The sequence below is a fragment of the Hemibagrus wyckioides genome, linkage group LG18 (genome assembly GCF_019097595.1).
Source record: "Hemibagrus wyckioides isolate EC202008001 linkage group LG18, SWU_Hwy_1.0, whole genome shotgun sequence".
Classification (NCBI taxonomy): domain Eukaryota; kingdom Metazoa; phylum Chordata; class Actinopteri; order Siluriformes; family Bagridae; genus Hemibagrus; species Hemibagrus wyckioides.
This window is the reverse complement of record NC_080727.1, coordinates 10,639,543-10,663,190: the sequence shown is the minus strand read 5'-3', so window position 1 is coordinate 10,663,190 and position 23,648 is coordinate 10,639,543. Positions and strand designations below refer to the sequence as shown.

Sequence of the window (23,648 nt, the reverse complement as noted above, 5' to 3'; positions counted from 1 at the left end):
GACCACAAATGTATATATAATGTAGATATAATGATTGAATTTTAAGTAATGATTTAAATGCAACTAATGATTTTATGATGTTATATACTGTGATTTAAAGTTTTTTAGTTGTTATTTAAGACCCTCATGGACAAGTAGATCATCAACAAAATATATTTTATTTACATTAATAAACCAAATTGCATAGTAATATGATTTAATATATGTCTTCATTTATAGCTAGAAATCCATACTAAACATAGGTTTAGGTATTCTTCTATTGCAGTGTTCCTTCATTTAAAAAATATATGAGATAATCAATGTAAAGTATAAGCAAATGAAAATATTGGCATTGTAGAAACTTTCTCACTTGTATAGAAGATTATTCTAATGTTGCTATTCAAGTTTTTATAGAGGATTTTTAAAAAGAAATCTTGAACTCCTTGTTCTCCAATTGAAGTGAGGGGTGTCATTATGTTACCATAGTTATGAATGAACTGACGATAAATGTTGGCAAAGACCAGAAATATTTGGAGTTCCTTGATAGAATTAGGTGCTGGCCATTTTGTGACTGTTTTAACTTTGCACTCCTTTTGTAAACTTTGTAAAAATTCTGGCCTCACATAAATCTTTGAGGGCAGGTTGTCATTTTTCTTCTCAACAAAGAAGCCAGCAGCGGCAGGTGAGGTGCTTGGCAAATGAAGCCGGAAGCTAATGCCTCTTCGATATAATCCTTCATTAGTTGGGTTTCAGGCATGGAAGTGGGTGAACCTTACTTTTATGCACTGAGGTATTGGGTAGCAAGTCAAGAGCACAATCCCAGAGTTGGTGATATGGTAATTGGCTGTTTTTTTCCTTGTTGACATCTTTTATCAGGTCTTGGTTTTCTTTGGCAATGTTAACAGTTTTCTGAGGCTCTGGGCTTTCAATCCTAGTAGTCTGAAGTGGGAACTGCATGTTCATCTTGTCTCCAGGAAATCTGTGGGTCATGTAGTTTTAACCATGGATTGGGGATGAGATGACAAACAAGCTGAGTTACTCAGTGTGAAACAGTCCAATCTGGAGCTTAATTGGTAGCACAACAGGGCAATTCAACGGAGGAAATGGGAATGCACATTGGAAACTGGATGATTGCTGGTTTCTGATTAAGTTGTCAAGCTTGATGGCTAGATTTATGTACTGTGATAGAGTTACGGACTTGTCCTTACATACCAGCTTCACTTGTAGGATAAGACTCAATCCTGGGTAGGCCTTCGCATTTCACTCTGATAAGATAAGGCGGCTTGGAGCTGCATAACTCCAAGTCCACTCATGTTAGGTGAAGTATTTTTTAATAAATCCACAGCTGGAAGCATGTTATAATCCATATGCAGACATTTATTATACAAGACTAAGGCAGACAACCCAGACATGAAATGAGAATTGTGAACAGAGAAAACTGGCAGAGGTTAGAACACAAACAAGCAGCCAGCGACAAACAAATTCAAATCAGAATACAAATGACGTTACTTTGCTACATGGCTAGATGGGAGCATGGTTTAAATGTAGTAAAACCAGGAAGTGAAGTCAGTATTCAGGCAATAGCTCCCTCTGGTGGGAGGATAGGCTACAATGGGAATCACTAAAAATTCTGTGATTTTTTTACAAATTGGGAATAAACAGGTTTTAGAATATTTTAAAAAAAAAAAAAATTTAAAGTAAGTAAATCAATAACTTGAATATTGTATATTCTGTTTTGCACAATTTCTCTGTCGCAAATATGTAATATTGATCTTGATATTTGTTTTGTACAAAATGTCAGATTTGTATGTCTTTTTTGAAGCACACTTTTAGATAACACTCAGGTGGATTTGATTATATTTTAAACAATCCAGAATAGATACAGTTTCACTAGTGGTCTCAGACTTCTGGACCCCACATCTTTTAGAATTATGCCCAGAATGTTCTAGCTTGTCCTCATCAGACCATAACACATTTTTTAACATAGTTGTTAGATATTCCTGCAGCTTCTTTAATGCTACCATTGGTCTCTTTACAGCCTCCTGAATAAGCTTTTTCTTGTCCTTTCATTTGTTCTGGAAGGACATACTGTTCTGGACCATGGTTTCAGCAGTCAGATGAAACCAACATGTACTTGTAGGAGTTTATCATTAAAGATGCTGGTCTCACATTTGTCTAAAAAATATTCATTATGGAGTTCATCACTGTCTCAATGACTGCAGTTTTCCTAGGCACTGTGGGTACAAGACAAGCCCAAATCATCACTACTTCACCACCATGTTTAACAGTAGGTATGGGATGTTTTTGGTGGTATGCTGTACTTGGCTTTCATTAAACATGGTGCCTACAGAAGGTTTTGCTTAGGGTGCAAGGGTGTGCTTTCATGGCAGTGAGACTGGTGCACTATTGCACTGACCTAAGTCAGGCTAACTGTTGGTAAACTTATATGAATTGCCCATGTTAGACAGAAAATGTTTTTTAATGTTCACCACAGTTGTATGGGTAACTCCAGAAAGTCCAAATATGGTTGTACTTCTATGCCTATGTTCACAATGATTTTAAATGCTGTTTAATAACTGTTAACTGTTTAATAATTACTTTATAATGAAAATCAACCCTGGAAAGTTGTGCTACAAAGTGCTACTGAGTATGACCTTGTGTAATTGAGTGGCTTAAAAGATTCAGATGAGGGCAACTGATGGAAAAAATGGCTTTCTTAGGAAAAGTGGTGTTTCAATGGCATTTCAATTCCACTGGGCCCTAACCTTCAATGCCTGTGTCCATTGGAGGCTCAGCCCATCATAAAGTTGATAGTGATCATAAGACTATAAACATTCAATAAGCTTTAAAGTCAGTTTTAGCTTTATAGTCAGTGTGCTTTATGGGATTCATACCTAGGTCAGGATCTTGCAATTGCTGATCTTTCCTTTAGCCACTGCTTGCAACCTTGGGGTAACCATGGATAAAAAAAACTGTCCTTTTCCTGCTAATTTGACATGCTCATGTTGGTTCCTTCTTTATAACATCAGAAGGATTTGGCCTTTTTTAATCCACGCAGGCCACTCAAGTTCTTCTTGAATCTCTTCTCATTTCAAGACTGGACTACTGGAACTCTCTCTTCTACCTCTAAATGTAACCTTCCTAAATTCTCTTACACCACGCAAATGCTTCACTCCTTCCACTGGCTTACAGCAGCTGCATGCGTCAGATTCAAAACACGGGTGCATGCCTACAAAGCCAAAAATGGTTGAGCACCCTCAAACCTCAAAGCTCTTATCACTCCTTGCATTGCACCAAGCTCCCTCAAATCTTCTAGCACTGCTCAACTGGTCCCACCATTTCTCAGCATACAACATCACAAGGTAGGTATATGAAGTCTATGTCTTAATGAGTAAAGACCTGTCAAAGAGACAGACAATTCAAACACTCTTCTTTAGCTTTCTTATAGTCATTATCCATCATCTACCTGTGTATGGCTAACAGCCATTTTTAGGTTGTGTCACTTGGCTCATCTCTGACTCCTTACTGGGGTGTAGATTCCGTACGCTATCTTATAGCATATTTACGTATTTTTCTGAGATATTCAGTGCCTAGACGTTGACACAGCTCATGAATATCTGCCATCTCCACAGGACTCAGACAATGGCATCACTTTTCTAAAGATGGGGTAGGCTGTTGTGTTGCTAAAGAACCTCAATGCTCAATCCAAAATCCTCAATAGATCAGATTGAAAGTGAATCTCAAAAATATGGAAGCTGCCCAGAATTTTTTGCTGAGACATAATGAAGCTTGCATACAGGAAAACAGCATTTCAATCCATATATGCACGTTAATGAAGACCTAAATCATGACTATGCATTATGAACATGGAATAATGAAGCGCACACAACAATGCTGCAAAATTCAGTGTTTTGAATATGTTACTTACAAGGGCAACACTATACTTTGTGAGTCTCCTCACACATAATTCCTGCCATGATAAAGAACCCTACCGTTGGCCATAATTGTAAGGTAAACATCACAGAATAATTCAATACTGAAGAGAAAAAAGCTCATTAAAAACTAAATGAAGTATGAAAGTGCAACATATGTACAATGTGAGAAGAATTTATTGTATGGTCACCACATTACTTGTGTGTTAATAATTATATCACATATCCCCACTGCCCAACTCTCACCTCTGGTGCAGCAGAATCCCACCCTGACAGGAGAGAAAATTTGCCACAGCCATCTGTACCCCTGGCCTGTGAACCACCTCGTGTAATGACGTGCCAGAGGCGGAAGATCTAGGATCCATATGCAGTTTATTCGGCAGGCAAGAATCAATATCAGAAAGAATGTCAAAACCAGAAAGCAAATACTCAGGCAAACAAAACCGAAATCACAAAACTGTACTTGATGAAAACTAGAAAACAAGGCGGATCATACACAGATAATACAATAATCGCAGAGAGAAAAGTGGCCTGGTATGTCTCGAGAGAACAATACTTCTCGTTGGAATGCAGCATGCATGCTGCTTAAGTGTCCAAGCACCCCGGAAGTGTTCCTTTGTGGGTGCCGTTAGAATTCGGGTGAGGGCTCCCTCTGGCGGTGTGATGCCAGGTGAGATGTTACTCCACAAACTTAAATGTCTGAAATACCATAAACCAATGAGTGATCTACGTGTTGGCATCCTTCATGTGGTGGGACCACTGGAGTGCCATGTGGTTTTTCAGAGGAAAAATTATGGAGTCAAAGGGATCTACCAATATCCTTTTGTTAAATCCAGTGTTGAATAAAAGTGAGTTTGTAAAAGCAGTTTGTCAGTGCTAGGCATTGGGTATACATTGACACTGTGTTGATTTTTCTAAAGCATTTGGTACCAAAACCACCAGGCTGGACCAGTCATTGTCAGAGTCACCAACCATATTGTGCATGGCCAAGAGCTCTTCCCGAACAAGCATTTGTGTTCAGGCAAATGATATGGTTGACTGCATACCACAATCCCTGTCTCAGTGTCTCAGTGTGGTGTTCTATGAGGTTAGTGTGACTCTAGGGTTTAAGGAGACTGAAGTGGGAAATTTGTAGCTCCCTCCTCTATCTGTTTGCCTGACCTCATAGTCGACATCCTTGACTCACCATGTAACCTCAATGGCCTTTGCCACTTTGTGAGTATTGTCACAAATAAATTTGATCACTTTAATGCTATGGGCTGAGTTTGCAGAGGCACTTCTTCTGGGTATCACATCTAATAAAAGTGATGCTCTTGTGCAGTCCATTCTAATATCCCAACAAGATCCATGTCAATTCTTTCAACGGTCAAATTGATTAATGAAATTGTAAGGGATACAACGGCATGTTTGGGGGTCACCTGCAGATTCACCAGCTGACATTCATGACATGCTGCACACCAGTTGCTGCACACCACTTGCGAGAATTGCTGAGAATACCTGGCCAATAGTAACAGGCCATGAGATGTTTTAGTGTTTTGTTGTGTCCTAAGCGTTTTAACAATTCTAAACAGCTCTTTGGAACTCACAACTATGTCATTTCTTCTTTGGTTTGAGTGTCCTGCATGACTTGATATAACCTATAATTATCTTTAATAAAAGGCACTGAGAAAGACTGATTAAATGTCCCTTTTCCCAAGGAAGAAATTTGGAAAGCCATCCAGTCTGTGCCTTCTGACAAAGCTCCCGTGTTGAATGGCTTTACTGTTGAGTTCTGGCCTGAACTCAGTATAAAATTATACCGGTAATAAAGGTTGATGTCAAGGTTGCCCACTCTCACCACCTTTGATTACATTATTTATAGAACTTCTGTCTGAAGTGATTGGAACCAAAATTTGTGGCATTGAAATAGGTTGAGTGGAGCATCAAGAATCCCTGCAGTTGATGTACAGCTATATCTCAAATATACAGAGACCTCTATAGTTCTCAGAGTAATTGATATTTTTTTTAGAATAAAAAATTAATTTTGGAGAAATCATTAGCTTTATTTATGCATGCCCCTTCTGGGGTTACTTCTTTCATCCAACATTTTCAGGATTTAAATACTTTAAATAATTTAAATAATGTTACACCTAATTTGGAAGACCGGTTCAATGTCAATTCAGCCAACCTTTTTATTTGGGAGGAATAATACATACAAAGTAGTGTTCTCTTAAGGTTTATTTTTTGTTTCAATGCTTACCATGTGATTTAACTACATTTTTAATAGGATTAATTCTTCAACTACAAGGTACATCGTGGTGAGCACTTCTGGGTCAGCAGCCATCTTGGACAAAGCACTTCTGGGTCAGCCAAAATCTTATGCTCCCTAGCACATATAAGGATGCTATCTGCAATCTCTTGTCACCAGCTGGTCTCATCTGTTTTGCCTTTGTACCACTGATTCATCCTGCCTTTGTTCCTGTGAATACTCTGCCCGTTTGATCCCTGCCTGCTCTCCAGTCCTGCTCTCTGTTTACCCTGTGATGCTCCGTTCGCCATGTGCCTGGACTTGGATGGTTACTGGTTACGATTTTGGATTACCCTCTGGATCTGTTTTGCTTCAGACTGCTTACCCCACTCTCCCCATGTTCAGATTATTTCTGTTGTCTGGACTGTTATTGTGGATTATTATTTAGATTATTGTTCAGATTATTACCATGGTCTGGATTATTATTGTGGAGACTCTGTTGTGGCTGTTATTATCTGCCTGCCTGCTGGCTTCCCATGTGTGTTCCTTGTCTATATTGACTGTATTACTGCCTGTGTGCTCATTAAAGCCTGTTATTTTTACATCTGTCTCGATCCTTGCATTTGGGTCCAAGCCAGCCATTCTGATGACAGCATCTGGCCAGACATGGACCCAGCAGGTGCCCAGAGCATTCAGGCTGTGTTAAACTCCCTGTTTCAGACCTCCACTGCTCACAAGTGTGGCATGCAGGATTTATCCAACTTCTCTCAGGACCTGGTTCAGTGCCTCAACCAGTTTACGCTCTTCTCTGTGTCTGAAGCTCCAGCTCCACCCCCAGCCGCACTTGCTTCCCCTAGAGTGATTTTCTCAGGAAACTGTATTATGCTACACCGTCCCTTCTGAGTGCACCAAGGTTGCCTATGTCATTTTGTTATTGTCTGGCAAGGCTTGGCTATGGGCTACTGAAGAATGGGAATGCTAGTTCTCCATCTGCATGATCTACAATGCCTTCTCAAAGGAACTCTGCAAGGTGTTTGACACCACTATACCCAAGCAAGATGCAGCCCGGACCGTGTTCAAGTCAGCCCAATGAAATTGCTCAATCATAGAATATGCGATAGGATTTCATACAGCAGCTATAGACAGCTAATGGATTGCCAGATCTCTTTACGATGCGTTCTACCATGGGCTTGCCACACAGAAGTCAAGAATGAACTCGCTGCCTGTGAATTATCACCATATCTTTTTTGACTTGTTTACTATGGCCACCAGAATCAACAACCGAATCAGAGAGTGACAAGCCGATAAGCCAACGAGAGCCCTGTCTTTCCTGCAGCAACATTTTTGGTGGCCAAGAAGGACGTGCACAAATTCATGGCAGCCTGCCCTGTCTGTGCTCAGCAGAGGACCTCTAAGTCTCCCCCTGCTGATACCTCTGCCCTCTTTTGATATACCAAGCGACCCTGGTCCCACATCTCATTGAACTTTGTTATTGGTCTCCCTCAATCAGCCGGCCACACCGCCATCCTCACAGTGGTGGACTAATTTTCTAAGATGGTCCATGGCTATCCTGCTACCCAAGTTGCCCTCTGCCAAGGAGACTGCTCAGCTGATGCTGCCTTACTTCTTTTACCTGAATATTGTCTATATACACACTGTAATATTGTCTTGGACTGGCGCCCTCAGTTTACTTCAAACTTCTTCCAGCTCCTGGGTGTAACCATCAGTCTGTCTTCCGGCTTTCACATGCAGACTAACAGTTAGACAAGCGGCTGAATCAGGAACTTGAGACTGGGTTCTACATCCTGTGTGCTGAGGAGCCAGCATCCTGGCCTTCTTACCTGGTGTGGGTTGAATATTTTTACAACGCTCTACTGTCAGCCACCATGGTTCCACCAGGCCTATGGTTACCAGCCTCCACAGTTCACCAACTAGAAGTTGAAGGCCTCGGCCCCCTCTGCTTTCACCCTTGTGAAGCGCTGTCCATGTGTCTGGAGAAAGGCCCACATTACCCTGCTCAAGGCACCCAAGAGCTATGCCAGATGGGCCAACCACGAACACTGTCCAGCGCCTCCCTACTGTGCCAGCCAGAGAGTTTGGTTGTACACCCATGATCTGCCACTTAAGGTTCCCAGACATAAGTTGGCTCCCCACTTCGTAAGACCATTCCTGATTTCCAAGGTCCTCAACCCAGTAGCCATCTGCCTCAAGCTCCCCAAGATCCCCAGAATCCATCCTACGTTCTGTTTTTCATCTAAAGTCTGTACAAGCCTGTATGCTAATGTGCTGATGACATTTATTATGGATTATTGTGTGTTTCTGTGAGAAACTCTGTTGTGGCTGTTACTGTCTTTCTGCCTGCTTCCCCTGTATGTTCCATTGGTTACAATTTTAGATTATCCTCTGGATCTGCTTTGCTTCAGACTCCATACCTTATTAACCCTGTGTTCAGATTATTACCATCGTCTGTGCTGTTATTGTGGACTCAGTTGTGGCTGTTATCTGCCTGCCTGCTGGCTTCCCCTGTGTGTTCCCTGTCTATACTGACTGTATTTCTGCCTGCGTGCTCATTAAATACTGTGTTATTTTTAAATCTATCTCAGTTCTTGCATTTAGGTATATTTGGAATCAAAGGTATAGATTATAATTTTCTGTTTTTTTAAACTGAAACTATCTAGTCATTAGTTATATTACTGGTTGTCACAAGTTAAGCATCTGTTGAGTTGGTCACTTTACATACCTGAATCCCTCTAGGCTAGGATTTACTCTTTCATTCAAGACTTTTATGCTCTCCTTTATTTTCTCTGTAGTACATGTAAAAGAATACCTTGCATAATACCATTGCATAATACCTTTACCATGTCAAATAGATAGTGTGGAAGAATGTGAGGAAGTTTTTAGGCAGCACAAATGATTTATCAATTATAGCTTCCATTGCTTTTATTTCTGATCTTTCCTCATCCGTACAAAACACTGAGCTTCAGGCTTGGCTGTCAAAGGGTCTATTGGAGCTGTTTGATTTCATTGCAGATTTTTCAGCAGATTTGCAATTTGCACTGCAAACTTTTCAGAGTCTCAATTGAAAGTAGGTAAAAACAGGTGTTCTTAATGAAGTAGAAGAGCAGTTTTTTAAGGGTGATAGAGGAAAATGACTTTAAATTTGGTTCATAAACAAAACCCCTCCTAATTAATTAATGTAAAAAGATCATTTGAAAAACTTTTTTCGTGTCTCCTATTGTATATCTCCTGAATTGTACTGCTGATGCTATAAATTTTGACAATGATGATGAGCTTGTGCTGAACAAACACACACACACTGATATGCCCTGTGTCTACATAGGAATTAAAATTTAATTTACAACATTAAAAATATTTAAAGCTTCTTAAAGAATCATCACCATGGCCATGCCCAGGCTCTCTTTGCAATGACCAAATCATTTATTGCATTGTGTCTGAGAAATAAAAACATTCCAAAGGTTATGCTTGAATAATAATGATATAAACTCATATATATTAGATAATCCAGTCAATAGGCTACAAAGGCTTACTCTGAATTTTGTAGGGTACATGATCAGAAATAAGCCAGTGAGTGGACATTTGAATGGGCTGTAGTTTTCAGGGCACTGACACAGTGGCATAGTTCACAAGGTCACTTGTTAGTATGACTGTGTGTTTATTTTCTGTAGGAAACCCAAAGGGTGTGATGCTTACACATGGAAACATTGTTGCTGATTTTTCTGGCTTTCTCAAAGCAACAGATGTAAGTTCAACATGAATTCAAATATTATTCTGACTGACTTTAGTTAATTAATTTTTTTACCATCTTTTTGTGACTGAATCTAACTTCAGTAATTGTCTGTCCTGCAGAAAGTCATATCTCCAAATCAAGAAGATGTTCTCATTTCTTTCTTGCCTCTCGCACACATGTTTGAGAGGCTCATTGAGGTAAGACTGCATGCATGTTTGCATGTGTGCATGTTGTGTTTTTAAAAAGGAGGAGAGGGTTTTAGTTTCATTTTACATTTTATTCAATATTTTATCAAGTATACACTTTATAAATGCTTGGTTAAATTTAACTCAGTTTGAGTAATTTATCTAAACTACTGCTGGGTCAAAAGTTAAGTATAATAGTATAATAGAAGTAGTAGTATATAGTATAAATGTATAATAAACTTTGCCTAAAAAACTTTCACATCACAGTAACTGAATTAAAACCTAAACTAATGTCTGTTAGACATATTTCAAAAATACCGTGCTGCTCACAATACTTTAATTTAATTATTTGCTGTCTGTTGCTTTGTGGGTATAGTGATATGCACACTACATGACTGCTCAGGCAAGGCACCCACAATACACCAGCTTTCACAATTTGAGATCCTCATTGAAGTGCACCTAATTCCCAAATTCAATAAAAATGCAAGGTCAATCATTAGTTTAAAAATTTGAGATATATAACCGTAGCCAAGAACCCTCAGGTTAACCACATAAGTGTTCTGGAACCGTCTGGTCACTAACATAATTTTCATTTGAAAACATCCAGTTCTTTTTGGTGAGGTGATGATGCCAGTCAGGCCTATGTGCAAAAAGGCTATTTAAAGCCAAATATTACCAAAAGTCTATTTTCTGCCTTCATGTCAGACAACAAGGCAGCCTGCTGCACATCAAGGATCTACCTGTTTGGGCTATCAGGGTGGCAAAGAGCAACAAGGCACAAAGAATCCATGGCAACTTCCAAAAACCAAGGACACATAGCATATATGGCACTATGCTTTTCTCCCAGACAGCCTGAAAGATTTCTGTGCATGGTCAAACGCATGGAATCTGTTTTCAGGTGCCAAGTAGAGTAACACCTCTGCCTGCACACTCTGTCCAGAATTAACCCATGGAAAACTGCTGATCCTGACACCATTCCTGGCCAGGTGTACAAGACTTGTGCTAATCATTTGACCCAACAGAAATCTCCCTGAGCCATGCAGCTGTCACTGTGTGCTTCATGACTAACACCATCATCCCTGTGCTAAAGAAATTGCATTTCTCCCGTTTCACTGACTACAGACCTGTTATATTCACACATATCATCATGGAGTGCTTCAAGTAACTGCTCACAAAACACATTGAACCCATTCCAGTATGCCTACCATCCTAACTGCTTGTCTAGCTTGTCAGCCACTTGTCTATGACCCATCTGGGCAAAATTGACAAATATGTAAGGATGTTTGGTAATAGTCCCTTCCTGCTGAAGCCATCAAGTTTTATGTGGTGCAGACCCAGGTGCAGAACTGACCGCTGCAACACTGGCGCCATAATTTCCAAGTGGTTCTATTCATAGCACTCCCTTGAGTCTTCAGAGACTTGAGACTCGGTATGACTAGGGGACTAGGCAAGACTAGCTATGACAGCATAACTAAAAGGGAGAGCCAGAAGGTGCCACAGACATGAGGGCTTACTGGGACATAAAGCACACTCCACAAACACTTCACACTCCACAAACACTAATTAGAAGGCTGTTCCATAACTGTGGGGAGAGATTATTAGGTATGCTTGTGATCATTTATTGGTTAAAGACAATGTACATTATGTGCAAGGTGCAGGCATGGACTCTGGCAAAAAGGGAGTACCAGAATGTGACACAGTTCACAAAACCACTCCATGCCCATGACTTAAACACTAAGACTGTGTCTGAGGCCTGAACACTATTTGAACAGCTGTTCCATAACTGCAGGGGAAGTTATGGGTAAGAGAATAGGGTAAGAGAAAGCTCTGCCCCCTGCTGTAGCCTTTACTACTTGAGGCACTAATAAATAACCTCCACCTTTTGATCAAAGTAGGCATGGCAGATCAGAAAAAGCACAAAAGTTTGCTCAGGTACTGTGGCACAAGACCATTTAGTGCTTTATAGGTTGGTAGTAGTATTTTATAATCCAGGCAAAATTTCACTGGGAGCCAATGCAGTGTGAATAAGATAGGAGTGATGTGTTCATATCTTCTGGTTTTAGTTACATTACAATAATTCAACCTAGAGGTAACAAAAGCATGAACTATTATTTCTGCATCATGTAGGGACAATATATGTCTTTTCTGAATTGAAAGGAGTCTGTCCTTGTGATATTATTTTCATGAGCTTCAATGAAAGACTGGAGTCAATTATCACACCAAGGGCTTTTAATGCTGCACATGATGAAACAGAAATACCACCCAGCGTTACTCTGTAATCAGAAGGCTTACTTCTGGCTGCATGTAGTCCTAGTACAAGAACTTCTGTCTTGTCAAAATTAACCAACGCAAATCAATCATTCAGACCAAGAGATATTACAGGCTGAGGGTGGAAGGATATTACACCACTACAGATTCCCAGTGCATTTGGCAAGGTCTGAAGTACATCACAGAGTACCAGCAGAGAAGGCCCTCAATACCCGCCAACAGCAAAGACCTCAGTAGGCACATCATATATGACACTCACTGTGTCTTCAGTGGAGGTATGCATGGCTTTGAGGAGAACGAACTCACAGAAGGGAGCTGGCTCAGATAACATCCCTGGGTGGGCACTCGGGGTTTGCTCATCATAGCTGGCTGACATACTCTAGGACATCCTCAATCTGTCCCTCACTCAGGCCTCTGTACCCACCTGTTTCAAGTCCATTACCATTGTGCCCCACCACACTGAAAAACACTGTGACCTGCTTGAATGACTAAAAGTGACTGAGAGTGTTTTGAAAGGATAGTTGTGTCCCACATAAAAGGATAGTCATGTCCCACATAAAAAGGACCATACCAGCCACCTTGAACTCACTACAGTTTGCTTATTAACAAAACTGATCCACTAATGATGCTGTCAACACTGACATTCACACAGCCCTCATACACTTGGCGGGTAAGGAAACATATATGAGAATTCTATTCATTGACTACAGCTCAGCATTTAACACAATCATACCACACAGGCTCTCTGAAAAGCTCCTCACCATTGGACTGACACTCTCCCTCTGTAACTGGGTGCTGAACTTCCTGACGCACAGACACCAGTCAGCCAGAGTAGGAAAATGGACATCAGGCATCAGAACCTTTGAGCACAAGGAGCCAAGGCTGTGTCCTGATCCCACTGCTGTACACCTGCGTGGCCTCCCAGACCAACACCAGGATCATTAAGTTTGCGGATGACACCACAGTCATCGGACTGATCACTGGTGGAGAGGAAATGTATAATGTACAGAAGAGAGGTAGCAGGACTGATCCATCTACTCATATCACTGATGACATGTTATGAATGGATAAACAACAGGGGCTAAAATATATAAACCACAATTCACATTACTTTCACACTTTTAATGATGAATCTACTCTCTAGTGAAAGATTTTATATAATTCTGTAAATATATCTTAAGGCCACTGAAGGTGCTATTTAACTTAGTTTTGCGTAAAATGAAAATAATCTACCTTAAAGCCTTACATTAAGCCTGTCCACAAATTATCTGATGAGGATGCTAAAAATTAGTCCTTATGATGTATTTTTATCTTTGAAAGATGGGGGGCTTAAGCCTGCTAGCCCATGTATATACCAGTCACTCCTGACTCACATTTCACAGCTGAATTAGCAGTAAAACATCCAGTCTAACAAATAATAAAGCCTTTAAGCCACAGAGTTCAACACACTCACACACATTTTTTTTTACTTTTATTTTTTAATTTTTTTAAAAACTTTTTTAAGAATCTAAAAGTGATTATGATTAGGTCATTATTTATGTTACTTATGTCAGTTGAAGATTCTCACAAGGATACTAAGATGTTTTTGTCTTCAGGCAGTGGTATACTGTCATGGGGGCAGGATTGGCTTTTTTCAGGGTGATATTCGTCTCCTTTCTGATGACATGAAGGTCCTGCGCCCCACAGTCTTCCCTGTGGTGCCTCGGCTTCTCAACCGCATGTATGATAAGGTGAGTGATACTAAAATGATTAAACACACACAATACATAATAACATCAACAGCCACATCAGCAGTTTGGTGTGATAATCTTCTATTTGGATCTTATGAGAGGAAGTACTATTCCCATGTGGAATAAGAGATTAGAAACCTTCATATATTCATACATACCATAGCCTTGATGTGGGCTGATCAATAGCTAGAAATGTAGAAATCCAGCCTAATTTTTTTGTGATTGTTTTTTTTTTTTGTTTGTTTGTTTTTTTATTTTGTTTTTTTTAAATAATAACATTACAAATGTTGGATGACAGCATAAATACCAATAAAAAGAAAACAAAAAAGAAAAAAAAGACACAAGTACAGTAAGTGATTAATACTTTAGGGTAACTTAAAGGGAACATAGAAATAAACCCTGGCAGCAAATTACCACACAGAATAATGCATCATCAATTAAAAACATTTCTTTTAGAGCTTGGGCTATACTACTCCAATAAGTGACAGTTTGTATTCTAGCCCCATTAATCCTTGCAGTGCTGCATTCTAAACAAACAATATAATGAAAAGGCAGCAACCAGAATCTTCTAAGGTCCATGTCAGGTGTGAACCATTGCTGTGTAATTGTTTTTTTTCACATGGCACACAGAATGGCAATTGAAATAGTTTCTTGGTTTTGTTGTTTAGATCTTCACTCAGGCCAATACCCCTGTGAAGCGTTGGCTCCTTAATTTTGCTGCAAAGAAAAAAGGAGAAGAGGTCAGCAGCGGGATAATCCGCAATGACAGCATTTGGGATAAGATCTTTTTCAGCAAGATTCAGGTATGTGTCTGAGCCTAAGCCCGGTTTCCATAGATCCATATCTTGTGTCCATCCCACAACTTAAATTTTGTTAAGTGTGAATAAGCATGTTTGAATGGTCAGGATTGAGTCGGTATGCTGATACGTGTGATATTTAAGTTGCTTACATTTATTGGGGACTAATCAGAATGTTTGCTTTGCAGGCCAGTTTAGGTGGGAAGCTTCGCATGGTTATAACAGGTGCTGCTCCGACTTCTCCTACTGTACTCAGCTTCTTGAGAGCAGCTCTGGGCTGTCAGGTGAGAACACCAACCCAGGCTCACACATACATTCACATCACCAAACAAAACAACTCTCATTAAGTGCAGATCATCTGAATATTGATGTATGTTGCATACATTCATGTTTAAAGGTGTATGAAGCATATGGACAGACAGAGTGCACAGCCGGCTGCACCTTCACCACCCCTGGAGATTGGACTTCAGGTAAGCCAATGTTTGTATGAATATTAATAATGTCACTACAAAAAAAGAAATTAATCTAATCTACCAAGCGTTTATACAATCTACCAAGTGTTCTACATTTATAAAAAGAATAACAAAAATTAACATACACTGTACCTCTCACAGAGTTAGTAAAGTGATATGCAGTTCAGGGTTTTGGGGGGTTGTCAATAACACAATCCAGAACAAATTTAAAAATCAAGGTCAAGAAACAGGCACAGATCAGGCAATCAGCAAACAGCCTAAAACCAAAACATGTGGCAAAGCAACAGCATAAGTATCAAGAATACCATCACTGAATCAGAACATGCTGGAGCCAGACTTCTTAATGAGTAGTTAAATTTCCGGTTTATTTCAAGCACATGTGCGAATAGGTATAACTGTGTGTGATTTGAATTCCGGGTACATACACATGATGAAATGCTGTGCTATAGCAGTGAATTTTGGGAAGTGAACAGTGAACAGTGACCGACAGCTTTGGCCAGCAACTTCACTTCCCAAAATTCACTGCTATAGCACAGCATTTCATTACAACACCTAATTTTGTACGAAGAGCTGTTAGCTTATTATCCTGCCTGCATGATCGTTATTTTCCCTTGGTGTTTGTAGGTCATGTTGGTGCACCACTACCATGCAACCTCATTAAACTCGTGGATGTGCCAGAGAAGAACTACTTTACTTCAAAAGGAAAGGGGGAGGTAGAGATAATATGATCTCATGCTAATAATTTTCATTTTTGGAAACCTGTGACTACCTACATTACCAGTTAATATTGTATTATGTAGCTTGGCCATTTGAGTCACCTCAAAAACATTATAATTTAATTGCAGGTGTGTGTCAAAGGACCAAATGTCTTTATCGGCTATCTGAAGGATCCAGTTATGACAGCAGAGACACTGGATCCGGATGGTTGGCTTCACACAGGAGATATTGGACAATGGTTACCGGTGTGCTAACTTTTTTGTATAGTGTGTTATTTATTATACTGACAATTTTGTCATTTCAAAAACATGTTGTGTTACCATGAAACTGTGCTCACTGTTTTTTAATCCCCAAATACCACACAGAAGCCATTTAGGTATGCCCACTTACAGAGTATGCAAACATTTGAGAACTACTAGTGTGATAATATAATAATAAATATATAATAATAATGTGATAATATAATTGATAAATAACTATCAATAATCATTATTATCAAATAATTATCAACACTCAATAACTATCAAAAACATGTTGATCTTTGTAAACAATATGTACATCTCATGTTAAATTCTAATGAAGCAACACCTAAAATTTGAAACATATATACAGTACAAAATTCTAAAGTGATATGTAAATTTTGGGAAATTGGTCATGTATAAAGGGTGGCATTAAGATCAAATAACTCAGTGGTGTCAAACTCAGTCATAGAGGGGGCCAAAATTATATACTGGGTCTAAGTAGAGGGCTAAACAGGGTCAACATCCAGAGTTGAAGGGACCACTTCATGGTTGAAGACTGACAGCTATGCAGTGTCAGTGGTATCAGTGCTCTCATCCACCGCAAAGGAATGTGCAATGAAGTCTTTACCTTTTTCCCTTAACTGCATTTGTAAATTACTGTAAAGCTCATGTACATGATCAGCAACACTATTTCTGCTTATGTTTATATTAAAAAATGCTTGCTTTTGTCTGAACATATGACATTGCACTCTTTAATCATTCACAAACTTTCCCTTGGTAAATGTTCAGGCTGATTTAGCTATTTCTTCTGCCACAACAAAACTAGCATTTATGGTAGCTTCACTTTGTGATTTTGCTTTTGTGAATATAGTCTGCTTTGACACTAGACTCTTTTTGCCTTCTGCAGCTTCTGCTGTCTGTCCAGGTACTTGTACTTATCCTGGTCTCACTGTGCCGTCTTATGTTATATCCTGTAAGTACGGCCAAATCAACCCTGCCAACAAGACAGACAGGTTTAACTTTAATGCTAGTAAACAGATTCTCAGATACTCACCTGTCTTGAAAGCCCCTGTTTGCAGAGTCCACTTGGCAGAAGTGGCCCAGGGGCCTTGAGTTTGACATGTCTGATCTAGAAGAAACTCAAACCAGAGCTCATGAGAGCTCAAGTTGGAGTGCCTTAGCCAGGTCTGAATACTTAATAATAAAAAAGATATTTCAGTTTTTGCTTTGCAAAAAAAATCTATAAACATATTTAAATATATAAACAACATGATTATGAATTATTTTATGCAGATTAATAGCCAAAAATATAAAATAAAACATATATAAGTAAATATTAATTTAAATAAATAAAAATATAATAAAATAAAGTGTATGTTAAAAAACAGAAGGGGCATGAATACTTTACAAACCCACAAAACATACAAAAACATACATTTGTGTAAATGTTATTACACTGGCATTAAATGCTAGCTGTTCTTGTTTTTCAGAATGGCACATTAAAGATCATCGACAGGAAGAAGCACATATTTAAGCTTGCGCAGGGGGAATATATTTCGCCTGAGAAGATCGAGAACATCTATATTCGCAGTGAGCCTGTGTCTCAGCTCTATGTTCATGGAGACAGCCTGCAGGTTGGTGCTCTGTCAGAGCAAAAGAACTGGCCTTTATTAAAATAACAGGTTTCACCTTTGTTTTAAAGATGCAATTTACCCATTTTATTCCTTTGCAGTCTTGTCTGGTTGGGATTGTTGTTCCAGACCCTGAAGTGATGCCATCATGGGCCCAGAAAAGGGGCATTGATGGATGCTATGATGACCTGTGTAAAAATGTGGTATGTACCATGCAGAAAATAAACAGTGTAAATGAAATAGTTTCTGTATGTAAGATGTAAGCCTACCAGTTATTTTACTGTGACTGAATTTTCCCTGTTACTTTGAAGGAACTAAAGAAAGCCATCTTGGATGACTTGGTGTGTTTAGGCAAAGGCGGTGGCCTCCATTCATTTGAGCAAGTAAGTGCATTGCTGAAATGTGTGACATAGTGTACACCATATTTGATAATCCTTTAGCTGGTTATCAGTAAATACAAAACTGGTTTATTTTTAATACCTCATAATGTTCCTTTACCTCCAGGTAAAAGACATCTACATTCATAATGAGATGTTCTCCATAGAGAATGGATTGCTGACCCCCACATTAAAAGCCAAGAGGCCAGAGCTTAAAGAATATTTCAAGAAGCAGATAGAACATCTGTATGACAACATCACAATGTAAAATTCCCTGTTGGGGGAATGGGGACCTGGGACTCTTTTTTAATGATCAGTTGTTTGCCATTTATCATTAAATTAAATTTGTCATTAAATTCCAATCAAACTACAAAAAGCATGCAAACAAGTCATGCATGTTGAGAAGATGGAGTGCAGTGTCAGTCTGGATGTGTAGGTAGGCTCAAAGGAGAATAGTCATTGGCCATGATTATCAACAGTTGGTGTGCCTTTGGAAAAAACAGATAAAATTACAACCCCCTTGAAAAAGCCAAACTAGCATGGATGCATCCTTCCTTCTTCATGACTAACTGAGCAACATGGCTCTCTTTGGTCTATTCGTTTAATTTGACTGTGGGTCCAACTGGGAACAGAAAGTTATTTTTAACAAACAGTGCATGATGTGTTATATAAGTCCATTCTTGGTTAATTGAGGTTTTGCCAATCAAAAGACACAAAAACTTACACATACACTTGGCCTAAACATGGGGAATAAAATGCAGCAATATTAGACATTTACCTTCTAAATCTGCTTCTTTTTTTCAAAATGAGCATGCCATGGACCTAGGAATTTGGACCTGGTGGTATTTTGGGGATTTATTCTAATTCTAATAACATTTTTTTGTGTATAGTGAAAAAGAAATACTTGAAATCTAGAACCATGATATGAATGGGCAAAATAAAGAAATGTTTATTCAATCCATTTGTTCCTCTTCATTTTTTCCCATAAGCAATACTGAACGGCAGTGCATAGCTGACATGACAATTTAATTTGTGTGTATTATACTACAGACAATTTGCCAGTAGAAACCTTCTAATATTTTTTGTGATTTCCAGTCTTCAATACTTCAAAGCTATAGTCAATAACGTAGTGGCATAAAAATGAGTTTTTAGTTTTAATGATATTGTCCACCAAACACACCAATAAAGAATGACTCTAAACGTGTTTTGATTGATATACAGCTTGAAAACATTGAAATTAGGTTGAGATTAGTTTTGATGTATTTAAAATCTATCTATATTTAGATAGACTTTGCTCAAATCTGACTCTGCCTTCAGCACCTCCTGCAAAAAATGACAGACATTTTAATAACTTTAATAGCTATGCCAGCACACCAGTCACAACTGTAAGTGGTATACAAAAAACAGAAAGATAATGGAACAGCAGTCTCCTCCTCAACCAGATTTTAAGTTTAAAGTTAAGTTACTATTTATCCCTAACATGTATCCCTAATGAGAACCTGAGGTGATGGTGGCAAGGAAAAACTCCTTGAGATTATATGAGGAAGAAGAGGAAACAGGCTCAGAAGGGAACCCAAACTCATTTGTTCAGGAGAGGGCTATTCCACCACCAATAACATTTTCTAGCCTATATCAAGTATAATAGTGTGGTCAATGGTGTCAAAAGGTGCACTAAGACGAGTACCCCTGATCAGAGGCCAGTAACAGGTCATCCTCTCAGAAGATCTTTTGACTTATCAAAATTAATACTGAAGTCTCCCACAATTAATGCTTTGTCTAAAGACTTAGTATAAAATGAAATCTGCAAATTCACAGAATATGCCCTTGGAGGTCTGTAAATAACCATACTAATAATAATTCATACTACAGCATCAGACATCAGTTTTGCTAATTTACACACCTCTATTACCTCAAGCAGATAGGAGTGTTGCTCCCATGGGTGAGCTTTAGCGTTAGCTTTGGCTTTGCGATTATCCGGCCAAGTTGTCACCCATTTGTCCCGCTGTGAAGGCTCTAATGCTGAAGTTGGGGGATTGCTAATGCAGCCTAAGCCATTCCAGACTTCCCCCTATACACAATACACTACTCTCACTATCGCTAACCCTCTCTAGCGTCTGGATGCGCACCTCTAAACACTAAAAGCTCCTCAGACAGACAGCTAACTAAAATACACTTATCATAAGTAAAATTAACGCTAATGACAGAGGAAGAATTACTAAACAACCTGCAGCTCACACACTGCACAAGCTGAATGTTTGCCATACTTAATGATTACATACCTCTGAGTGAATACAAGATGGATATTGAAAAAATTGAAGTGGGTTTCCTCCGTTTGCTGTTTGAAGACAGAAAAAAAAGCATCTCCCGAACAAAAATTAACTGCAGTAGGCAAGTAAACAATTTGACAAACAAAAGTGACAGCATAGAATATTTAGGCAGAAGAGAAAATTAAACAGTATGAATTAAAATGCTGACACAGGTAAGAAACTCACTGTAAATGCTTCAAACCCTTACATAATTACGGCAAACCCAAAGGGTAAAATGAAAGTTACAATAAATAGACTGTTTGTAGTTCAGTTTAGTCTGTGAGCTTAAAGAGATGCTTCAATATTTCTTATCATGTTATACTGTTTTTACTTAGTGTGACAACCTCTGTGACAAGTAGTAGGTTTCAAGTGAGCTGTCTTTGTTAATAACAGTGTCATGCATGAGACTCATCTTAGGGCTGATTTATAAAAGATGTATGAAGGAAGTTTCATACTTGCACATAACATGACTGTGAACAAATTTACAGTATAGAAGGTTCCTGGTGTAATGGCTCCATCTGCCAGTCTTCCCCTGACCTGCCAAAGGAAGCCCTCTCCCGAATTCTAATCACTTCCAGTTTACATTGTTACATCTGGTTAACATTTAGACCATGGTCACACCACGTATTCCCAGCAAAAATATATATATTTCTGCTTGATTTCAGCTATGAAGGAAGACTCCATCAAGCCAATCCATCTTGTGGGAGATGCTCCAGGAAGCATGGGGTGAAATCTCATCAGATTATCTTGAACAATTGATAGCTAGAATGCCCAGGCTGTAATTGCTGCAAAATGTGGCAAAGTTTGAAGAAAACATTCATCATTTCCATCAAAATCATTATTTCTAACTCTGACATGCCAGCATACTATATTTTCTATTCAGACTAATTTTTTGTGTGTTTCCTTGGAAAACAATAAAATTTTTGAGTGATCCCAAACTTTTGAGCGGTAGTACAGGATTCAAATCTGGTGATTGGGCAGGGGTCTCTTATTTTTTTCCAGAGCTGTATATATATATATATATATATATATATATATATATATATATATATATATATATATATATATATATATATATATATATATATATATATATATATGCCCAATCTGCCCAATCTCCAGATTTGAACCCTATTGAAAACCTCTGGAATGTCATCAAGAGGAAGATGGATGGTCACAAACCATCTAATTGCATGTTTGCTAAAAAGAGTAGTATAAAGTTACCCAACAGCAATGTGAAAAACTGGTGGAGAGCATGCCAAAATGCATCCAAACCGAGGTTATTCCACCAAATACTGATTTCTTAATGTTATTTAGCCAAAGCATTAACACCATTTGTTTACAAATTATTTGCATTTTGTTTTATTTGAGTTATTAAAGCTCTGAAAATACTGCATGATCTTGGGTTATTTTGATGTGTTGTCATTTCCTTTTAATATACACTGAATTTAGGAGAAATATTGTCAGCAGTTCACAAAAAATGAAACAAAACTGTTCATCTCACCAATGCATGCACCAATGCAAAAACATAAGAAACTAATTATTTGGTCTCTTATTTTTTTTCCAGAACTCTATATCAGTGGCGGGCTGTGCATTTCACACCTAGAACTTCACTGGTGTCCTTCCTGAATTAATCCACCTCCATACCATAATTATTACACCACAGCAATAGATACTAATCAGCCGTTAAATACCAAAGTAAAAAAGAGATTAGGCTACAGTATTTCAATGAATAACCTTACAAAAAAAACCTTACAATGAATAGTCAAATTTATTACAGTCTGCCTTGTAAATTTGTAAGGATGTCTGCGACCAAATCGATTTCTTCTCCTCTGTCAGCCATTGTGAGTTAAAATATATATATTTTATTTATTTTGTGTGGTTCACTGCCTCTGACTACTCTAATTAGGATGGGAAATTGCTGATGTAATCATATGCTTGCTAGATGGCCTCAGTGACGCCAACTTGAAATCTGATTGGTTAATGTAACAATTTAATTGCCACTTATTTTAAGCTACAGGCGCCTGCACTATTGATTCTGAAGGCCTTAAGGCAAATTTCTTTCACCCTGGCAACACATGATGTCATCCACTGGCTGAAATATGATTGGATAAATACTCTTATCATAAATATACACTACTAGAAGCAGCGCAACCAAGAGAAAAGCTATGAAATGTAGAGAATAGACTATTGGGAATAATTTAATACACATTCATGGAAAAATATATTAAATATGTTAAAATGCAAGTCAGTGATTCAGATCACTGCTGTTTAGGCCAGCAGAGAAGGCCTTGCTGGCCCTGACGGCCCACCACTGATATATCTATATATATATATATATCTATAATCTATATATATATATATATATATATATATATATATATATATATATATATATATATATATATATATATCTATATCTATCTATCTATATATATATATATATATATATATATATATATATATATATATAATTACTGTCTGAGTAAATATATAATTACTCACTGAGACATTCAGTTGATTTGCAAAAAGGCAAGATGGCAAACAAATGATTTTAGTATATTATTATAATATCATCTGGCATGGTAGAAATAAAAATGGCTCTTAAATGGGTGGAGGGGGTAAAAGTGAAAGAAACACTTATATGCTTACATTCCTGCTCAGTGATGATGAGTCTACAATCAACTAGATGTTTTACTTGAAGTATTAATGGTGTTCTGTTGGTTTAATGCAATGGGTATGTAAGTAAGGTTTGGATACCATGTTTGGGTGGTGGATGATGAACTTGCAGATAAATGCAAGTTGTGTATTTAGAGGAGAAGGAGGTCCTTCATTTAGTTCACAAACAGGAAGAAAAAGAAGGTGGAAGGTGCAAGTGTATCGCAGTAAGACTAGCCTTACTACCTTTTCCTGAACGAATTGTTCACATCTGAAAGGAAACACTGAACGTGTATTCGAAGCTGTATTAGTCTGCCCTCCAGACCAGTTGATGGCAGTAGTGCACAAAAAGTAGTTTGTCTCAGTCCTATCTTCTCC

The 23,648-nt window shown here is 38.4% G+C and overlaps 1 protein-coding gene across 1 annotated transcript in view; it reads left to right on the top strand.

The window, feature by feature from the left end:
- Positions 1-19,263, top strand: part of acsl6 (acyl-CoA synthetase long chain family member 6) — a 57,794-nt gene extending 38,531 nt beyond the window's left edge. Inside the window, exons 10-21 of the mRNA XM_058416053.1 lie at positions 9,825-9,898; positions 10,006-10,083; positions 13,935-14,069; positions 14,738-14,872; positions 15,055-15,150; positions 15,264-15,336; positions 15,964-16,052; positions 16,185-16,301; positions 17,789-17,932; positions 18,031-18,132; positions 18,241-18,312; positions 18,434-19,263. Of these exons, the coding sequence (XP_058272036.1) occupies positions 9,825-9,898; positions 10,006-10,083; positions 13,935-14,069; positions 14,738-14,872; positions 15,055-15,150; positions 15,264-15,336; positions 15,964-16,052; positions 16,185-16,301; positions 17,789-17,932; positions 18,031-18,132; positions 18,241-18,312; positions 18,434-18,574 (1,256 nt within the window). The 3' untranslated portion in view covers positions 18,575-19,263. The remainder of the gene's footprint in view (positions 1-9,824; positions 9,899-10,005; positions 10,084-13,934; positions 14,070-14,737; positions 14,873-15,054; positions 15,151-15,263; positions 15,337-15,963; positions 16,053-16,184; positions 16,302-17,788; positions 17,933-18,030; positions 18,133-18,240; positions 18,313-18,433) is intronic.
- The last annotated feature ends 4,385 nt before the right edge of the window (positions 19,264-23,648 follow it).